Genomic DNA, 23,106 nt, shown 5'->3' with positions numbered 1-23,106 from the left:
CTGTAGTGCTCGTTCTGGTGAAAAAGTGAAATAGATATACCTGCAGAGCTGTTGTAGGCCGTTATTTTCCGAGAAATGCTGCATATAAAGTATGGAGGAGCAGAATGGAGCCATGTTGACTGACTCTGTGCACTCTAACAGGAAGCATTTCCCTTAGCGTACCTTTAAGCCTTAGGTACCTCAGGTACCTACACCATTTTTTCAATCATCCTCCTGTTACCTGAATTACTATTTCAAGTTATGATCTGCTATATAAGCATTTACACTTACAGGTATGAGATTCTAAGGATTCAATCATGAGCTTTTTGAGCTCAACACAATAACAGAATTTATTGGTATATAGTATCAAGACTTAAATACAATGAACCAACAATCTATTTAACTACAACATACAAAGAAAAGATTTTAAACATGCCAAATACACAGACATTGGTATCTAACAGACATACAGTTAAGTGGGGGAAAGATTACATGTATAGTTACCCATTAATCGTCACATGAGGGCCCCATCCTGGTAAAAGAGGACTAGCTTCTTTCCTCAATCATTAATATACCCCTGGTGTCCATAGGGATGCATGGCAAGCCTCCGATTGATACACTTACAGGTATGAGATTCTAAGGATTCAATCATGAGCTTTTTGAGCTCAACACAATAACAGAATTTATTGGTATATAGTATCAAGACTTAAATACAATGAACCAACAATCTATTTAACTACAACATACAAAGAAAAGATTTTAAACATGCCAAATACACAGACATTGGTATCTAACAGACATACAGTTAAGTGGGGGAAAGATTACATGTATAGTTACCCATTAATCGTCACATGAGGGCCCCATCCTGGTAAAAGAGGACTAGCTTCTTTCCTCAATCATTAATATACCCCTGGTGTCCATAGGGATGCATGGCAAGCCTCCGATTGATTGACTCCCAAGGCCTAATGGAGATTGGAGGGTTTCCAAAACCCTCTTTACAACTCCTCACCCCTCTCTATGATTGGCCAGTATACCTATTATTAGATCAAAGGGTCTTAGCTTCCGAAAAACCTGCTATGCAATTATCCGGACATGCCTGGGCTGGACAATAACCCTATTTGCAATTCATTGGGCCTGCCACTCCCCTCCACAGTGATAAGCACCACAAAGACTTTATTTACCTCCTATCTACTCCCACCTCAGGTGAAATATTTAAAACAAGAAATAAAACTATATACATATGTCTTATGAAGATTTGACATAAACTCATAAGGTAACACTCCTTCTTTTATTCTAAGATCTGTTACCTCAATCCAAATCCCTATTATTATTAATACCTTTATAATTTTTCTTCCATTCTGACTTTTTTTTTCCAACTAAGCCCCTCCTTGACTTTCTATGACTCTACCATTTCCCTCTCACTCCCCATCTCTCTCCTTGTGTTAATTTATTTTTGTCACAAAAGTCATTTCATTGAATGTTTTAGTAGCGGCCAGCAGTCTATCACTCACTCCCTTGTGTGGTCAAAGACCTTGGGAGCTAGTAGAGATTTAATCCTTGTGTTAATTTTAAAAGGTGTCTTTGCATGTTTGCCCAAGAACTTAGTCATCATGTTTAAGAACAGCAGGTTCAAACTGTCTCTGCTCAGCTTCCCTGAACCTTCTGTGGACTATAGGGGACAGTGCAGTCTCCATCAGGTGTTAATCTACTAGTTGTTCGTGTGTATTTATGGAGACAAACGCTCCATAGACAAAAGACAAACACAAGGGTGGCTCCATAGGACGCTGCAAGGGGGAAAAAACACCCTAAAACAGGATTTCAGGGCCAGTGCTCAAGGGACCAGCTGATTCTGCTGCAAACTAAAACTTTTAAACATCAAGGAGCAGCATAAATTGTAAGCAATTTACTCTGCATTTTAAATTGCCTAAAAACATTTAGACTTGGTAGGTTTGTTATATGATAGCCATGATGTTATTTATGTGCAACTCCAGCCAACATTTTTTTCTCTATCATTTATTAAAGGACATATCATTACAGATTCATAACCGATGAAATACCTGTTACCCAGAGGAGCTAAATACTACAGCAAATGTTTTGTTGATTAAATTAAATAATTAAGATGAAATATGCAAAGGTTTACTATAGTGTTAATTTCCAAAATTCCATAATCTTTTCCTGGCATTAAGTTGGTGCAGCCCACAGTAAACATAATATGGCCCCCTTGAAGACTGTGTCCTTTCAATTCATCTGACTTTCATCTGACTGACATGCCTATACCCCCATACCTACTGGACAGTTTAGTTTATCTTAGTGCCCTAAGGTAGGACATCTTTCTTCAGCTTTGCTGAATCAAGCCTTCTCAAGCTGGATTTTCAATCCTGCAGCTTCTAACAGTTTTATACCAGATTAATCATATCCTGGATTGTCTTCCCAGCAACCAACAAATGCAATGTCTTTCTGGTTAGACTGAAAATTAGTACTTCACTGAGACAGCCATTCTTTTTATCCACAGAGGCAATCTTGGAAACAAAGCTTGCACTTTGAGGTTGTCTGGATTTGAGTGCCATATCAGACCATGTTTCTTTGTAGTGACTGAAACAATTCTGCCAAGGTGCCAGAGCCCTTGGACCTGTATTCTCAAGCTTGCTCTTGTTTTTGTCATAAGTAGGCTGTGCTACTGCTCTTCCTTGGGGATGTTTTTAATCTTTGGGGGTCTCCTCTTTATTTTTCCTCTATGACCTTGGGGTTTGTTTTTTGTTTTTTTACTAGGTGTCGCTAATGCCATCTTCCCACATCTCCCACTTCAATTTTGTTTATTTGCACTCACTCTAGTACAACAACGCTACTGACAACATCACAGGAAGAGGGCTACTTTTTTATCACTTCCATTAGTTTATTCAAATGATATGCATCTCAATCTTTTTTTTTTAATTTCATTACAAAAGTGGGCTATTATAAAGCACTCCAAAAATTAATTTGCCTACATAATTAGCTGTGTAGGTGAAGCGAGTTATCATGTGCTTCATTGATAATGTTGGCTTCTACAGGATTAAGAGTGTGTAGCAATGAATGTTCATTTGTTCAATCAAGCCCGTAGCTACATTTCCTATAGTAATGTGTTCCAAAGAGTATGCACATATTCCCAGCTTTCTAGCATTAAAAGTCCCAGATGGTTTCAATTACAGTTTGTTTTGCAAGGATATAGTAGCATATTTAAATACTCAGCAATGATGTGTTTTCAGATGCTAATATTTCCACTGCTCACTGACCCAGCAACAATTAACTTTGCTAAAGTGGAAACGATATACTCTATGCACTGCAAAAAAGAAACAAGCTGCCAGATGACAGCTTATAGCCTAACTCCAACCCACTGATTTTTCATTAGTTTTAGAGTGGGAAAGAGTTAAAAACATGTTAAGTTTTTATTGTTGTCTGTGACTCCATTGGGTAGATTTCATTTTTACCTCTCCCACCGTAACACCAATACAAGAAATTGAAAAAATGGGGGGGAACATCTATGGGACACAAAGGCACAGAGAGCAGTAAGAACTTTGTCAGATGTTCCAACCCTTTCCTATTTTTGTTTGTGCCCCTGAAGCAGATGTTTCTAGTCACTTATTGTCCTGTCAGGAGGTGAAGGGAAAACTCTTCAATAGGGACACAATATAAATGATAAAAGCTCCAAACTCTTCAGTGCTGTATAACAGCTGCTCTGTTTTGCTGATACTCGCTCCATGGCTTAAGCGCCAACAATCATCCCACGTTCATAGGCTGTTAAATCGCGTTGTTTACCCATATCTTCAGAAAAAAATCACTTCTACTGTCTTGGTAAACAACCTGCTTCCCTATTTATAATGGTCTGGCCCTCTAGCAACTTCAGCACGAAATTATATACACACAACCCAAATTCCAAAAAAGTTGGGACGCCGTGTGAAATCTACATACAAACAGAATGCAATAATTTGCAAATCTCATAAACCCATACAGTGACTTTTTTCCTGTTTTGTTGCATTACCACCTGGAATTAGAATGATTTTTTGGGGGGTTTGCATCATCTGATTTACACAACATGCCTACCATAATGCTAAATATTTTTTTATTGTGATACAAGCAAGAAATAAGACAAAAAAAAGAAAACTTGAGCATGCATAACTATTCACCCCCCATGTCAATACTTTGTAGAACCACCTTTTGCAGCAATTACAGCTGCAGGTTTCTGGGGTAAGTCTCTATAAGCTTGGCACGTCTAGCCACTGGGATTTTTGCTCCAGCTCCTTCAAGTTGGATGGGTTTCGCTGGTGTACAGCAATCCTTAAGTCATGCCACAGATTCTGAGTTGGATTGAGGTCTGGGCTTTTACTAGGCCATTCCAACACATTTAAATGTTTCCCCCTAAACCACTCGAGTGTTGCTTTAGCAGTATGCTTAGGGTCATTGTCCTGCTGTAGGGTGAACCTCCGTCCCAGTCTCAAATGTCTGGCAGACTGAAACAGGTTTCCTCAAGAATTTCCCTGTATTTAGCACCATCCATCATCCCTGCAATTCTGACCAGTTTGCCAGCCCCTGCAAGTGAAAAACATCAGGATGATGTTCTCAGTGTGATAAGAGGTCTTGTGTTTGCACCAGACATAGCGATTTCCTTGAAAGCCAAAAAGCTAAATTTTAGACTCTTCTGGCCAGCGTACCTTCTTCCATATGTTTGGGGAGTCTCCCATATGCCTTTTGGAAAATAGCAAATGTGTTTGCTTATTTTACTCTGTAAGCAATGGCTTTTATATGGTCGCTCTTCAATGAAGGCGAGCTCTGTGGAATATATAGCTTAAAGTGGTCCTTTGGACAAATACTCCAATCTCCGCTGTGGAGCTTTGCAGCTCCCTCAGGGGTTATCTTTGGACTCTTTGTTGCCTCTTTGATTGATGCCATCCTTGCCTGGTCCGTGAATTTTAGTTGGGGACCCTCTCTTGGCAAGTTTGTTGTCCTGCCATATTCTTTCCATTTTTTAATAAAAGATTTAATGGTGCTCCGTGGGATGTTCAGAGTTTTGGATATTTTTTTATAACCCAACCCTGATCTGTACTTCTCCACAACTTTATTCCTGACCTGTTTAGAGAGTCCCATGGTCTTTATGATGCCATTTGCTTGGTGGTGCCCCTTGGTCAGTGGTCTTGCAGACTCTGGGGCCTTTCAGAACAGGTGTATATATACTGAGCTCATGTGACATTTGGATTGCACACAGGGGGTCTTTTTTTAACTAATTATGTGACTTCTTAAGGTAATTGGTTGCACCAGATCATATGTAGGGGTTTCATAGCAAAGGGGGTGAGTACATATGCACGTGCCACTTTTCCATTTTTTATTTATTTTTATTTAAAAATTATTCTCTTGATTTCACATCCTCATTTTGGACTATTTTGTGCATATCCATTACATGTAAAATCCATTTTAATTCCAAGTGGTAATGCAACAAAATAGGAAAAATGCCAAAGGGGTGAATACTTTTGCAAGCCACTGTATTTTATTCACGATAGGATATAGAAAACATATCGTTAATTTGCTTCTGAATAGCAAGGTTGAGAAGGAGTTGCAAAGGAAACAACAATACTTCTATATGCGTGCTAACAAGCCTGGCTCCTTATTAGCTAAATCGCTTAAGCGGTTACCCTCTTAAGCATACAGTTAGACTTCTGCTGGTAGAGTTACTGCCAACCCATCTAATATAGTTAGGATGTTCCGGGATCACCTAGCCTCTGTTTATTCTGGTTCCCCCACTTTTGATTCAACTTTGGCTGACGAGCTCTTTCAAGATCTGTGCTTTGCCTCTATCCCTTCGGCCACTAGTGACTCTTTAAACTATATAGCTGAAGATGAGGTCCTGGCGGCGATTTCCTCCGTGAAGCCTGATAAATTTGGGGCCCTGATGGCTTTTCTAATCTCTATTACAAGATGTTTAAAGATATATTAGCTCCCCACCTTACACATCTCTTCAATGCTTTGAGGCCAGGCTCTTCCTTTCACCCCACCTCCCCCTCTGCTAATGTAGCAATAATTTCCATTTTGGGTAAAGACATGAATGTTGCTATCTGTTAAAATCATATAGGGAAATATGTATGTAGTAAACCTAAATGATGATTGATTTTCTATATTTTAATCTATCCAAGTTTGGAAATGCAGTTTAACTGTTCTACTGATTTTGAGTTACAAATGGTAATCAATCAGTAAGCCTGTTAGGCAGACCCTAAGTATAGTTAAAACAGCTGTTAGAAATGTCTTAAATGGGATTGAAGAGTAGTTGAAGGAATACATGTGACTCAGGTCAAAAAGTATGGAACTCCCTTATGCTAATGTGAATGACTTTTAAGGTAAACCTCTCATAGGTTATTTTAAAGTAAGAACATGGATATAAGGACGGGGGATGGTCCTTCAAGGACATTCACACTCACACGCACACACACACACACACACCGACTCACACCCACACTCGCCCACACTGACACAGAAGACAGACTCACCTGTTAAGGACTATTTTTTACATACAGACTAAAGACATGTTTCTTAAGCATCTTATAGACTTATGTTGTAAGATATACTATATTTTTTAATCATCAAACATCTTATAGACTCATGCTGTAAGATATACCATATCTTGTAATCATTTGTAACTTTTGCAATTAAACACACATTTTTGAATTTTATACAAGAACGGAAGCAATTTCCTTTTTTGAACTTCTTCCACCCTATGCTACAAGAGAAAGAATATGACATAAAAAAAATCATATATCTACACTATCTACCGCCCAACAGATGTTAAGCTTTTGGGGAAGATACTGGTGGGTAGGGTTAACACTTTCCTGTTCTCTACATAGGAACCAGGTGGGCTTCACTCCTTTCTGACAGACTGGGGATAATGTGCTGAGAGTGGTCCATTTGATTCATCTTATGCTTCAGAGATCTCTTACTGGATTTCTTCTTTCATTTGACATTCAAAGGCGTTCGACACTGTATCTTGAGAATACTTGCAGTATGTTTTAGGGAGATGGAACTTTGGTCCTTTTTTCTGCACATGGGTCTCTGCTCTGTATCATCGCCCTTCAGTGCAAATTATGTATGCGGGGCACTTCTCTTTCCATACTGTACATACTTGCCATTAAGCCTCTCGCTATGCTAATTCGAAATAATCCATTTATTAGAGGGTTAGAAGTGGCTGGTATTCCATTTAAGGTCAGTTTATTTGCTGATAACATCCTCTTGACCCTTACCCAGCATTTAATATCTTTACCCTTCCTCTTCTCTACTCTTGAAGCTTTTGGTAAACTCTCAGGATTGACTGTGAACTGTTGTAAGTCTCTAGCTCTAAATGTTACTCTCTCACATTTCACTGTAGATCTTCTGCGTCAGAATTTTGAATATCTCCACACCTCCCTCTTACCACTCTCTTAGGGAATCCTATGACAGAAAATTCTTAAGCTTTTACTTGGCGGAAAACCAGTAGTTACCCTACCCTTTTCTGCTTTCTCCATGACTCTAAATTGCTTTCTAGGGAATTGTTCCTCTTTATCCAAATTAGACATTAGTCCCATTCTCTGGTTTCTGGTCATGATATTTCTACTTCACTCAACTCTTTTAAACGTATTTGTCTTTAATTCTCTCGTTCTCCAAAACTCATCTCAATGTTATATTCTCAATTGAGCTTGTACTCTCCCGCAACTCATAAATAAGTTGAAAGGTGGCAACGAGATTTGAACCATGTCAAGTAATTAGAAGATTTGTCTGACATTTGGGATTTTGGGACACGAGGTGCTCTCGCAACATCACGACACAGGCATCTGCCTATAAGGTACTTTCTAGATGGTGCCTAATCCCTTCTATGATTAACTGTCTCCTGCCTACTTATTCTAGCAATTTTGTTTGTGAATTAACATTCTTACTGATACCTGCAAGACATTTAGGGGAGTCTGGAATCCTTGGTCTTCCACCATCCTCTCCACCCCAAAACCAGTGACACTTAATCTTATGCAGTAGTCTGGACATTATGAAACCCACGGAACAGGCGCCACCGTTTGCTTCTAGCTCTCTCACTGCTTTCTCTTCACTGCTTTAACTTTTTGCTTTCTTTCCTCCCTTCATCTTCTCCACTTTTTATCTTCTTTCCCCTATTTATCTCTAGGACGCAACAGGATTCAAAAAAGTTGGGGCAGGGCCATGCTTACCACAGTACAGCATCTCCTCTTCTTTTAACAACACTCTGTAAATGATTGGAAAATGAGGAGACCAGTTGCTGGAGTTTTGGTAGTGGAATGTTGTCCCTTTCTTGCCTGATATAGGATTCCAACTGCTCAACAGTCTTGGGTCTTCTATGTCATATTTTTTTGTTTCAAGATGTGCCCAATATTTTCAATTGGTGAAAGGTCTGGACTACAGGCAGGCCAGTTAAGCACCCAGACTCTTCTACTACAAAGCCATGTTGTTATCGATGCAGTATGCAGTTTAGCATTGCTCTGCTGAAATATGTAAGACCTTCCCTGAAAAAGACACCATCTGGATGAGAACATATGAGGCTCTAAAACCTGGATATATCTTTCAGCATTGATGGTGCCTTTCAGGATGTGCAAGCTGCCTATTCCATGCACACTAATTCATCCCTATACCATCAGTGATGTAACCTTTTGAACTGAGCGCTGATAAGAAGCTGAAAGATCTCTCTCCTCTTTAGTCCAGAGGAGACGGCTCCCATGGTTCCCAATAAGAATGTCACATTTCAATTCTTCCGACCACTTTTTCAATTGGCAACAGACCTTTGACTCAAAAGCTTTGGCCCAAAAAGACGGCGGCCTGTCTGGATCATGTTCAGACAGGGCTTCTCCTTTTCATGATAGAGCTTTAACTTGCATTTTTGGATGGCACAGCGAACTATGTTCACAAACCGTGATTTTTTAAAGTATTTCTGAGCCCATGCAGTAATGTCCATCACAGAATCATGCCTGTTTTTAAAGCAGTGCCATCCAAGGGCCCGAAAATTACAGGCATCCAATATTGCGTTTAGGCCTTGTCCACGCAGAGAAATTTCTCCAGATTCTCAGAATCTTTTGGTGATATTATGTACTGTAGATAATGATATGTTTAAAGTATTTCCAATTATACGTTGGGGAACTTTATTCTGAAACTGTTCGTCAATTTTTAGACGCAGCTTTTCACAGATTGGTGTACCTTTGCCATCTTTACTTCTGAGACACACTGACCCTATAAGATGCTCTTTTTATACCCAATCATGTTACTGACCAGTTGCCAATTAACCAAGTTATTTGCTAAATGTTCTTCCAGCTTCTCGTTGTTAGTACCACTTACTTTGCCAGCTTTTTGTTGCCCTGTCCCAACTTTTTTTGTGATGTGTTTCTGCCATCAATTTAAAAATTACTTTTCTTTTCTTAAAATGGTACATTTTCTAATTGTGAACATTTGATATGTTTTCTTTTTTCCTTTTATAAAATAAAATATGGGTTTATAAGATTTGTAAATCATTGCATTCTGTTTTTATATAGATTTTACACAGCATCCCAACTTTTTGGGAATTGGGGTTGATATATCTTAGTGTAAAAGACATTCCATTCTTTTTCTAATTAAAAGAAAAAGAAAACGTATGTAAGAGATATAGCACCTGATCTACAATAAGGGTTTAGAATCTTTATGCAGTAAATTTTGTGGATAGTCACATCTAATCAGGTGAAAAGCAAATTGTTATTTACTACTTCTGCACATGATTGGGTAAATAAGTTTATGTGAAGATTTCCAACTCCTTTCAGTAGATTTTTGTGAGGAGGAAAAGTAGCTGGCATAAACCATTCTTCAACTGTAAGACATTGCAGAGGTTTCTTACAAATCAGCAAAGCTTAATGGTATTCCGTTCTGCAATTGGTGGTAGTCAATACATTCAATGAGATGTCATTTACTTATTCAAGGAGAATGAGATTAAACAACCTCACTGTTATCTAAAGTGAAACATTTGTAGTTCAAACTATAAAATAGATAGGTGATGCAATAACAGTCAAGTCGTCTCATTACTGTCCAGCAATGACTTATTTCATGCAAGTCAAACAAGTAGAGTAGGACATTGGATAATATTGGCAAACATTTATTTATATTTGAAACATGTATTTTATGTAGAAGGGATTTAGATATTTTGTGATAAATTCTTAATTTCTTTGCTGAATATTATTAATAGTGTGAAAATAACTCCCTGTTTAAGCATAGCAATTCTGACAGGTCCCACCCTCCTTTCTAATATTTCCATATTTACATGGATAATGAAATGCAGAGCACCCATTCTATGAATAGTATGAACAGCAACAGAGCAGGGGACTTTTAACAGTAAACTCTTGACAATTAATCTCCCAAGGCATTTAGGAAGCCAACTGATGACACTTTCCCATGCACTGACGCGTGATGTAGGTTTATGGCAATTAGCCTTTATATCACTATGTTACTTTTGTCTTTTAAAGTTTTCATCCTGTTCCGTGCTGAAAATAGCTTTGATCCTGTTACTAAAGTGTGGTGGGTTAAATGTTATGGTTTTGTCTGGTGATTGATGTAATATTTTTATTATATTGTTTTGTATTCTAATTTTCCTTTTGTAGATGACTCCAGTGGGAAAAGAACAGATTTCACTGACCCATCAATTTGCCATGCTCCAGGAGGGGAGTACTTTGTTGAAGGAGAGACGTGGAACATTGATTCTTGTACTCAATGTACCTGTCATAGTGGAAGAGTGCTATGTGAAACTGAGGTCTGCCCTCCGCTGCTTTGTCAAAATCCTATGCGTTCTCAGGACTCCTGCTGCCCACATTGCCCAGGTATAACTATTTATATTTTAAGCAGCAATTTCAAAATGTTCAAGGCCTAAGTAAAATACATCAGCATGAAATGACTGTAAAAATTGTTTTGTTGTAAAAAAAAAAAAAATGTCCTTGACTGTTGCCTAAGATCTTACAATGTATTTTAACACCTCACAAGCCTCCTCTATGCTAAGTATAGTATTCTTAGTACCTGAAGTTAAACATTAGAAATGAGGACGATCATGGGGGGAGCTGTGCCTATTTATTTCTAAGGAAAAACAACATTTTTAGAATCTTTTTTAGTTAAGTTAAACATATTTCCTAATTTCAAGCTCTGCAGCCGTTACTCTATAAATTATTTGATGCCTAGAGTGACATTTTTGTTTGAAAATTCATGACTTAACAGGCTTCATTTACTTTTGCAAAATAAATATTCTATTAGGTTAACATGAGATTTGTCATGAACTAAATTATCCTCTTCCAGAGTAAAGATTCCCACAGACATTGATGCAGATGATTGTTGTCTCTCTGTGCATCTAAGGGCACTCTGTTACTTCTCTAGGGAAACCCTGACCAACTGTTTCCAGGGCAAGAATTGATTGATCAGGTTGGGTTTTCTTGGCTGATTGAATTTGTCTCTCCTATCATAAGCCATTAGTGCATTGTAGACACTCAAAATTGATGGTGGCGATAAGTATAGTAGCTGGAAGTCTTCTGCACCTTACATTTAAATAGAAGAAATACCTGGACATTACCTGATCATATGTAATTTTACAGACTATTATTGCCACAACTGAAGTTCAACTTTGGTAATATAGTAAAAGAAAGCAACCAAGCCACAGGTATGCTTCAGAAAGACATATTTAAGAATAATGTTCTGCTACTTGCTACCCAACAATCCCCAAGTCCCTGTTCACACCTGGGCATTTTGACGCTCAAAGCTGAGTGTGACAAAACTCTCAACACAAGAAATCCCATTAATTTTTATGGCCCTTGTTCACACCTGAGAGTTTTGTCGCAAGCAGTAAAACAGCGAGCACTGGAAAAGGTACATGAGCGTCTTTTGGGCAGATTACAGAATGTTTGGCTACGTAGCCTTTAATGGAAGCGCTTGAAAATGCAAGCGTTTTGTGTGTGTTTTTTGCACACGTTTGCTCATTCACAGTAATGCATTCCAGCCTGCTCAATAAAACATGCGTCTTTGTATATGCACCTCTGACGTGCGTAAAAATATGCAAAGCGCAAATTGTGCGAGGGAAAGACTGCATAAAAACGCATGGAAACGTTTATTAGCACTTTCAACCACCTTTTCCTTGACATAAAACATTAAATGGCTTTACCTACACCAGTTTATTTTTAAATATTTATTTATATGGCAGGAACACCAGTTGGGGTTTTATCACCTTTGCCATCGAACGTTGGTTGAAATTACTACACAGTTTCGTGTTTGTAAAGCCAACATTTGCACGACAGTATGTCCACTTGTTATTTCTTTTCTGTTTTATACATGTAACTTATTACACTTGCATCCTCCAATGATTACCAGCTTCCGCACAGTCTTTGTATGAAAATGTTTTTAGCTTTAAGATATATATTATTATTATTATACCATATTGTTCTGTCAGTGCTGTGATAGACAAAGCCTTTCAATCATCTCTCCAGAGTGCAGAGACATTCTGAGTTTATACGTCACAAACACTTTGGAGAGGAATAGCTACCTTAATGAGCTTAGTAAATTGCAGGTGCTTCAGGTAATGGCAATGTGTATAATTTCCCTTGGTGGAATTTAGTCACAAAATGAAGCATTTATGTGATTGAATGATGGATGAATACAGGTGCAGCAGCACAACTTTCTTTGTGAATTGAACAGCACTGTAATCCTACTTGTGGATAGACATGTTTGAGCCCTCTTCAAGGTGCTTTTTTTAAATTCTATAAATCTTGATCGAAGATGATTTACAGCAGTTTTTTAAGTATTTTAAAGAAATCATACAGCATATTTTGTCGAAGCATTAAAAACAAGAATCTGTAGTAAATTAGCAACTACCTGCCTTAAACGTATGCCGTCATATTGAATTTGTCGCTGAAGGCAGTGGTGCAGGTGATGCCAAGCAAGATAAAGGATGTAGTAGGGAACTATTTACAGCATTGAGTCCCCTCAGGAACCGTTGTCCAGAAAACAATATAAAATTGAGTTTTGTTCATGCAAGCATAAGACATCCTGCAAAATATGACAACATTGCAAGAGTGGTTAAAGGAGAACTATGAGGTGAGTGCTTTTCACTCACCTCATAGTTCTAGCCGACCTGTGACAATGAGACTGTCACAGGTTGGCTCAGTAGATCGGGAGGTGAGGGAACACATAGCGGGTTCGCTTGCCTCTCGATCCTGTCACGGCTCTCTGCCTTGACAGGGGGAGGGGCTGGATTCCCCTCTCCCCGCTCCGATCTACCCGCGCTGACTGGCGGAACGGACGGGGGAGGGTACAGCTGGCTCTGCCTCTAGATAGGCAGAGCCAGCTGTCACTCACGAAGCTGGGCGGATCCCGTCATCTAAGTCGAGATCCGCTCCGGCTGCGGCGTCTCAGTATACCGCGAGCTGTAGCTCACGGTATACTAAGCTTAGGGTAACGGGAGGACGCTAGTTTGTGTCCTCCCATTACCCTAAGGAGAACTTTGGGGAAAAACACTGACCCCATAGTTCTCCTTTAAGGAAAAGTTTACTTATTTCAACTCCGATCTTCTAAAACTAAGAATCACAAAGAACAGCAGACACTATGATAATTTTAAGTAGTGCTTTTAAATGTTGGTTCTCAGCAACCACCAACCAGTCTTTTATACCCTATGTCCAGGTAACTGCACAGTTCAAAGTAGTTCAGAAAGCAGTGCTTTTGAATCAAGACTATTCGAAAATATTCCACTAAATTGTGAAGCATTGTGAAGAATCCAATGCATTGCATTATTTGTATTGCCCTGCAGGTCCCTTAGAAGTCAGTTGAATAGGCTTCTTTGATGTAAATATACTTTATTGCAGTGCAAATTGCTCAATGAAAGCCTTGAAAGCTCCAGAGATTTTCATTAACCAGGCTTTATATAACAAAACTCCCTGTGCCATCAAATGTGTTTTATTTTACGGACATGCATATCCATATATATGGTGTCAGGTGTTCAGCTTTTTTACACAACAATAGTGGGAAAATGGTAAACCAGCCAGTTGCAAGCTGAACCTGTTGACACCATATATGCTATCTTAATATCATACACACCTGTAGCAGTTACTTCAGAGTTGTAAGCAACCAATCCGGTAGAAGAAAACAGTCGGACCTATAGTATGATAGATGAACTGATGGAAGTTGTTTGATCTAGTGTCTTCATCAGAAAATTTTAGACTGCTGGTCACAATAACTGTTTTATGTACAGTAAAAAGAAAATTCAATTGGCCATCACCTATAGAAACTTTCAATACAGTTGTATAATCCATAGCCTTAAGGCGTGTTTCATATAAAAGTTCACTTTTAATATTCAAGAACCTATACAGATATGACACAGAGGACTTACATTGACACACTGATCCAGCTCCAGGATTTATTGTTTTATATAGAAAAACACCAACCTGGTTTCAGCTGTGCCGATACATTTTCCCTTGAGCCTATAAATCACTACCTTCAGCTTGACAGATGTCAGGAGCTGGGTAGTGGCATTGCATACCTAGAGTTCATTTTCTGCTCTTGATTGAACCTATACTTTCCAAAGCCTGGAGTACTTAGAGGTCAGCATGGCTGAAGTAATGATTTATTTACGCTAACATAACTGAAAGGAATCAACATGTGCATTGCATGCAGGTGCTTTTAAATGGATGGACCTTCTCTATAGGGATTCAAAGATAAGGCTAAAACTAGTCAACAATATTTTTTGCTATGCTTTCGACTGTCTTCATTAGAGCACCATAGAAAATCATTTACCACAAAGAATGCATTACTAATTGTGTATACTAAATGAGTTAGCCTCTCATCTAAATTAGAGATGGAACATTATGAAATAAATGCCTGTGATTTTCTAAATAGATGCTAAGCTGTAATTACATGTCATCTCTTTATTGAATTAGTTATTAAGTGCTAGATTCTAGCAACCAATGTTCTACCTACACTGTCTTTAAATATTTATAAATTAATCAATAATAAAGCAGATCTTTTGATTGGATACACAGCAGTTTATGACTGCAAGGGACACTGACTGCATATTACACCATGCATATTTCTGGAAAACAAGCACATAACTTCAAAGAAGTCCTACAAAGTAACTTCAAAGAAGTCCTACAGCAGGAGCCATCCTTTGCTTTTATCTTTAATTTAAATACCATCTAAGCCAAAAAGCTGATATATTTGTCTTTATATAGATAAAATGTAGTATTCATTGTTTAAACTTTATTAAAGTGTTAGTAGTAGATCAAATAGTAATTTATCTTGGGACAATAGCAATTTGAAACCCAAGAACAAAAATGTATTTATTGCAGCTTACCAGTCCTTGGATATGGTGACTGCATTAGATGTCTTTTTCAGGCTTTTTTTTTGCTTTTTCAAGTGGTATCCCTGCAGTCCAGCAACAAACTTCCTGTCCTAAGATGACAGCAATTACTCACCAAACTGTATCTGTGGAGGGACAGGGTTATCACCCTACCTAACGCTTCCCCATCTCTGCATCTCCATAACATGGGGGTTGTTTTGTAGTCCACAGTGAGTACTGGGAACAATGTTAACTGATAAGAATGCAGCAGTGGCACATTGTGAAGAAGCTTATTAGCTCTCTAGATTTCTGGCATGATCAACAGATTTTTATTTATGATTATCGAACAGATATTAGATAATGCTTTCAATTGTATATTTAGTAGATCAAAAGGGAGAAAATAAGGGAAAGTTCATTGTTACGGCTTGTATACACTTTAATCAAATACAATGCAAATCAATGACTATGCATTGTTGATGAGATGAACCAGCATTCAGTGAAAAACTGCATGTTCTTATTTCTTGCAGCCATGTTGTCATACCACTCTGTCGATAATTAAGTAGGAAGGTTAAAGCTTATGAAACAGGTGATTCTGCGTACAGTACTTAAATTCTAAGTAGGGATAGTTTCCTAACCTTTTATATTTCTATTCTAGTAATCACTAAACTTATGTTTCTAACGCAGAGCATTGTAGTGCTGCATGTAAAAATGCTTTGCACTAGAAACATCATTTTGGTGCCTTTAGAAAAGGGACAGATCTCAGAATAAAATGCTTATTTAAAGAAGTGTAAACAAAATAAAATGGCCATAAACCGATGTAAACTGCATAAATAAAATAAAGGATCTATTTGATCGTTGTGGGAACAACCATACATTGTCTCTCTTTTTCATACATTAGAACAATGTAAAGTAATTTTAGGAGGATAATTTTGGTTATGGTTTACAAGGGATTTACTACACATACATGTTGTGATGTAAATGACTGTTTAATAAATCTTTGCAAATTGTCATATGTTAACCACAAAAGTTTATTGTGATTATCATATACGATTTCAAAATGCAATGGCTATACCAGTTAATATAATATGTGCATTATGCATACCGGTCCTCATTTTCTGTGCAGCTGAAAATGAGGACCGGTATTTTGTCATGATGCCAAATATATTTTCAAGCAGGGACATGTTCATGACAAAAACAGGATGACTAAATGTAGGAAGCTAAGGAATGTAGAAGAAATACAGTATGTAATTATTAAGATAAAGTTCTATTCTAAGGTGACTATACAGCTAATTTAATTTGAAGATGAACTTCACACTGGTTGCAATAGCTTCCAGGCCCCATTGAAAACCTGAATTGTTTGAGGAAGTAAATAGATTCCCTGACTTTTTTACTATTACCATCCATTAGTGTAGCGATAGTTTGTTGTATGGTGTGTGGACACTGTACAGGAGGCGTCTGCATACCAAAGGGACTCCACGTTCATCTTGAGTTGTGACTAAATAAATTCTAGAATTGAAGCACCACACTGCAATATTAAAGTCTAGATACCAGCTTATTGTAATGTAAATTCCTATGAAAACTGTACACACAGCCATGCATTTGAAGGGCTAAGCCTTGCATCCTTCATCAGGATTATGAAAGGTGAGAAATTTTGTATGTGGATTTGGTAGCAAAAATATACATTATTTGAACTGATGTGTTGGATTGGCACATCTTCATGAGCAGCTGGTTGTTGCAACACCCAGCTACTGATAAGTGTGTGCCTATCCAACATGCCTGTACAGGTTGCTAGCGTCTAGGCCCTCTGATTTGTTAATGCTAATCATTTAGAATCAGACATTTTCCTTAGGACAATACAAAAAAAGACCACCCCCTTCCCCTGCCAATATGTTAAGGTACGTAGGCCCAGGCTGAGCGATTGACTTCTACCCTAATTGAAATTAGGTCCCACCCCCCTAGGCTAAGCTTCCCTCTTTAATTAAATGCTTTAGCCTCTACTATCCTTGCTAGTTAAATAACAGTGGTGTGATTTAGTACTAGGAGGAGATGGGCTTTAAAGTACATAATAGACCTTAATTGAAGAATATTTAGTTTGCTAAATCACTGTGTCAAAAACCTTTTGCCTTTTTAAAATAAAATACTTATTTTGGCCTTCTTCCCTTGTAACAAATTATTTATTGCTACTGATCTCCTGCAGCATGATTGCTGCCACTTCCTGCCTGCATGCCTGAATTCCAGAGATATCCACATTAAATTTCTTTAGGTTACTTAATGGTGGTATGTGGACCACGCATGCGGTGTGTGTGTTAAAATGGCCACTTGTGGTCTTCATTGAATACATACTGTATAACCAGGATGAAAGTGGAGGAGTATTAATGGGAAATGGGGACAGAGTAGTGTCCTCTTATTAACGTGCAAGGAACGTCATTGGCAGGATTACCAAGTCTTATAATAAAAGCTGCAGATTTAAAAATACTGAAAATTACATTGGGAATTAAGTGAAAGCAACCTCCAGTAATTCGAGGTTTTCTTTCTTCAAACCTCTTAAAAAGATTTTATTCAGCTTCGCAAGATACATCTCCTGCTGTACTTCTGCCCACTTTCCCCATTCCCTACTGACATCAGTGCTGCTTGTATGATAGACACTAGTACTGGTGTCATGTCTATGTTTGGCCATTCAGAAAAGCCATGTCCGTAGTGTCATCACAGCATTTTGTAAATGACCAAGCATACATGGGTATGGAGACACAACACCAGTGTTGGTGTCTATCATAAATGCAACTTTTATGTTGGTGGGGTGAGGATGTTGGGAAGTAAGATTGGAACCCAATGAAACTGAATGCAGTCTATTTAAGCTGTTTTAAGAAAACAAACATGAAAAAACTACAAGACAGAGGTAAACATCTACTAAGTCCTGTAAAGCTATCAAAAGAATGATACCCAGAGTTGAGCATTAACATGTTAAATCTTAAGAGATTATAGTGATTAGGTGTACATGTACTTTATCCTCAACATTGGCCGAAGTTGAGGTCCCATGTTCAGTCTGGTCTTAGGATCCAAGGGATTCCACAAGGACCCAGAGATCGATATAAAAACTAACACAGGTACTTGGTGCCTGCACCTCACCACTTGTTACATTAGTAATGCTTTAGGCCAGGTCTGGTTCACTTTAAGAGAATTCCCTAAAATTTACTTTAAATTCAGATCTTATTGGATGCACGTGTGCCACATAATAGATGAATGTATACTGTAGTTGTATGAATAGCCTAAATGGTTCTAAAAACCTTTCAAAATCTTTCTCTTTTTTCGTTTATAGTAATTTTTTCCTTGTTTTCATAAATGTTCTTTTTCCTCCTTTTACATGCTTCTATCATGGTTTTCAAATGCAATATCATACGCTTCACACCTGTTTCTTATAACTGCTTATCATTATTTTTACAGTTTTTGCTCCACTTTTGATTGAACTTGATTTCGATGCACATTCCCAAGTGTGGGCAAAGCTTATTTTATGAAGTAGGGTAATCTGATACAGATGTAGCATTACTCCAGAAATAGAACAGGATAGGAAACTTATAGTAAGATGTCATGATATTACATTGTTAACAACATACAGTTCCTGAGTGTGCTGTCATGTATTTGAAGGCTCATGGGATTTCTGTCATAAACCCTCTGAAACACATAGTAAATGTATGCTTGCTTACTTGTGGAATAAAAGAAAATGTTTCCAAATAACTTTAGGTAGAACTTCAACCAGGGTATAAATTGCCACTAAACTTATATAATATAAATTATGTGCACTTTTAATGTCTCTTTTTTTAATTGTGATCTGTTGAAGGCTCTTACTAAGAACCCAGAAGCTATACAGATGTATAGTTTAAAGAGCTTGTACATCTGGGAGGGTCCACTGTTGGATCAAACTGTATTGAGTGCAGTCTAATTTGTTTCCGCAAGCAGTACATGTTCCTCCATTGCATTTTTTTGGCTTGGCTTCCCTAGTGTACCACTCTATTTTCCTGATCGCAGCCAAAGGACACATCAAGAGACAGATGCTGCTGTTCTGTACGTTTTCATGAAACTAGATACCATGCCACATTAACAATGTCCTTTATTTACACAGAGGCTTATCCATCAGCAGCATAAAGGAATATACCTTCTTCACACACTAACATATTTTGTATAAGCCCCATTGAATATTCAGCAGGAAATCTGTTACTTCCTTAAAACAAAGCAGATGTACAGTTTGATACTTAGTGTTTACAAATTTGTACAGCAATTAGCAATGAAATAGAGTACACAGCTTCTTTGTTGATTCAATGGACCTTGCCTCTTTTATACCTTCAAATGTTTTGTGTTGCTAAGCTAACATAGTCATATCCTACTGTAAAGATAAGTATTTAAAGTAACAGCTATTATACTGCAACAATTATATTTATATGTCAAATATTTTTGTGCAGCTGCTTATGTGACCTAGAACAATTTCCATTTATAAAAAAAAAACAAAAAGCACCGTCTGACCCTAATTTTGTTTACAGGTTTAAGACGAAAACATTTCTTGGTGCCTACAGGACATGTTTGCTGCTGAGTTCTAGTTCCATCATTAGCCCGTACAATTACTCAATACAGCTAGCCAAAACATACCAGCTCAAAAAGGGACAATGGGATTACTAAAGGCACATAGGCTGTTTACTCTTACAGCAGGGGACTACATTTATGTTTAAATTATAAGTAATGCAGAAGAACTGATACTTTCTGACATAGTAGGGAAAGAAGCAGGAAGACTAGCGTGGTCATATCTCTAATGAAGACTACATATCAGACTCAAGCATGTTTTCAGCACACTGTTTAATAAATTAGATCAGAAAAAAAAGCATGGCATCGTTTTGACTGAAAGCCAGCAAGAAGCAGAATGATTAGAAAGGCATTTCTGAATTAACCACAAAGCAATCCATCTTCTCAGAGCTATCTTTGTTTTGGGTGGAAAGTTAACTTTTGAGTTCCTTTTTAAAATGGAACATTCAAATGCATTTTCCACCTTGCAAACTAACTTGTGTTGGAGAGGAAGGAGGCCGGCAATAAATAGTGCCAGCAGAAAATACACTTTGTACCTGATATCCATGTTTTTTGCCCAGTTCAGAAGATCCGAGCTGATGCTTTCTGCCACTAAATGTTTACATTTACTTTTCCAGATGAATCTCTGCAGCCCTCAGTGCCCAGCAATGAGAGCCTTCCCAGCTACTGCAAAAATGATGAGGGTGACATTTTCCTGGCAGCAGAGTCCTGGAAACCCAATGTTTGCACTAGCTGTGTCTGCATGGATGGAAAGATAAGCTGCTTCGCAGAAACCTGTCCACCTGCAACCTGTGCAAGGCCAGTCTTGAGGAAGGGCCAGTGCTGTCCATACTGCATAGGTGAGACATTATACTATTACTACTTTAAGAATAAATGAATGTTGAGAACGACAATTTTTACATTTATTATAACTCACTCATACAAAATATATTTATTTGTTTATTTATGAAGTCAAAAATATAAGTGTTGCCATCTTTATCACGCAAAATGTTTTCTCCACTGAAGCAGCTTTACTAAAAACCTGGAGTAGTACCATATAAATGATTGGTGCTTATGAAGGGACTGATTGCATACGCTACCAAGCGTTTAACAGGATATCAGGAAAGCCAATAAAAACAGGAGATCAAAGAGCAGAACTGGCTTATTTAAAGCAGGCATTTACCTCCTTTTACTAAAAAACACATCAGCGTGCAGCTCTGCATGCTGATTTAAAATCATCTTACATTCATTAGTTAAACTTATTTTTCCATTTACTTCCTGGTCCAGTTCTGGCACAAATGATGTAAGTGCCCAAGCGTTGCATACTGGGAAGGTTACATTAGCAGAGCATTGCTGGGAAATCTCATCTCTAATCTCATGAGATCTCAGGGACAGGCATTTTCCTCCGCTGAGATGATGTGCATGGTCACATGTCCCAGTCACATGTGCCAGAGTCCAAGGAAGTAAAAGGAGAGCTAGTAATCTGCCCTTAGTTAACATTCGCACTGTCAGAAGACTGGGAAAGAAGAGAGAGATAAGGTATGCAAAGAATACAAATCCGGCAATTATCTAGAAGTATTTGTTTGTAGATTGTCATTACTAAACATTTCGAAAGGTGTGTTTTTTATTTTTTTAAAGATATGGGTAAAGTTCCACTTTAAGGTCTGCTCTAGGTCATTTCACCTGCAAGTTGTTCAAATAGTTATTTTTTTCTTTTTTATTGGCCCCCTGACTTCCCGAGGGAGCATGGAGCTGTCTTCCTGGCCAATCAGGAAGCCAGATGGCGTGTAATGACTCGCCGCCCGGCTTCCTGATTGTTCATAAGCTGGCCAATCAGGAAGCCAGTGGCGAGTCATTATCTGCCCCGGCTTCCTGATTATTCATAAGCTGGCCAATCAGGAAGCCAGTGGCGAGTCATTATCTGCCCCGGCTTCCTGATTGGCCAGAAAGCCAGCTCCATGCCTCCTCGTCACAAAAAAAAAATATCGGTACTCGATACTGAAATACCGGTATCCATGCATCCCTAAAGGATATGTATGCTAATGTCACCAAATTTCTGTTCAGATATATAAGCCACTCGTGCTGGTTTCCTTTTGGGGCAACTATTCCATTATGGTATTGGGTAATGAACACCATTAGAATCAAAGTTACTTGACTTTCCACAAGAGAGTTAAAGAAGAATGCCAGGAAAACTTTTTCTTAAACCTTGCAGTGGGGCTACCCCCACACTGCAAGGGTTAAGTGCTCATTTTTGTCTAGGTTAAAAAATAACAAATTTATACTCTCCCAAAGCTACAAGCCAGCCAGCGGTCACAGTGCTCCCTCCAGCCTGTCTCATCCTCCGCTGCAAGATTGGAATCTTCCTCAGTGTTCTCACGTTTATACACAGTGTATAGATATGATGATTAAAGGGACCTTAGACCTCTGCAGAGGAGGGGGAGAGAGGCTCCAGGGACCGGCCTAAGAACAAGCTGGCTCTGAGCATCGGGTGAGTATAACTTTTTATCCTAGACAAAAACTAGCAGTAAACCTTTGCAGTGCAGAGGTAGCCCCACTGTAAGGGTTAATACAACCCTGGAATGAGTCACCACTCTGCAGGGAGATGATCCGGAACTGAGCAACTGGTGGTATATTATCGCTCAGTTCCCAATCAATAGAGCCGACATGTGACCGCTTCAGTGTCACATGTCAACTCTAATTATGGGGATGAGTTTATTTCACCCTCCCCATAATTCTCCTTTAACACTTTAGGTACAAAAACAGTTGCTAATAACGGATACAAATTGGAGAATCACTCAAATTTGATACAACACATTTTCTCCAGTTTTTTTCTTGAGTTATGTTACATATTAGGGATAGCACTGTATATTTAGAAAAAAAATCCTATATGTCAACCAATTTTTTTTTTACAGCTATTCACATTTATAGTTGCTATTTATCTAGTAATAAACATTGTAACTCTCCTTTCTATAACTTAAAATATTAATGTAGAACTGAATCCTAAACATTTTTTCTATTTTTGGATAGAGTAAGGGTGGGTTATCACTTCTGTTAGCTTTTTTACCATGTGTGTCCCATTGGGAAGACTTGACTTCACTTTCAGTGCAATAGCCACAACAGGAAGTAATGTGAAATCCCTGGGGTTCAGCAGCGTCACTAGAACTTGTGTCCCCATTTAATGATTTCTCATCGATTCCTGTTCTAATGGCAACCCAAAATTTGGGATTTTCTTGTCACTTGTCACAGTCACC

The 23,106-nt window shown here is 38.2% G+C and overlaps 1 protein-coding gene across 1 annotated transcript in view; it reads left to right on the top strand.

Annotated features, from left to right (window-relative positions):
* The window catches only part of CRIM1 (cysteine rich transmembrane BMP regulator 1), a 615,863-nt gene that overhangs the window by 552,188 nt on the left and 40,569 nt on the right, over positions 1 to 23,106 (top strand). The window contains exons 13-14 of the mRNA XM_018565709.1: positions 10,608 to 10,823; positions 20,494 to 20,715. Of these exons, the coding sequence (XP_018421211.1) occupies positions 10,608 to 10,823; positions 20,494 to 20,715 (438 nt within the window). The remainder of the gene's footprint in view (positions 1 to 10,607; positions 10,824 to 20,493; positions 20,716 to 23,106) is intronic.

Source organism: Nanorana parkeri, unplaced genomic scaffold (genome assembly GCF_000935625.1).
Source record: "Nanorana parkeri isolate BGI_ZX_2015 unplaced genomic scaffold, ASM93562v1 scaffold876, whole genome shotgun sequence".
NCBI lineage: Eukaryota > Metazoa > Chordata > Amphibia > Anura > Dicroglossidae > Nanorana > Nanorana parkeri.
The sequence above is the reverse complement of the archived record's forward strand: the minus strand, read 5'-3'. Positions and strand labels throughout refer to the sequence as shown.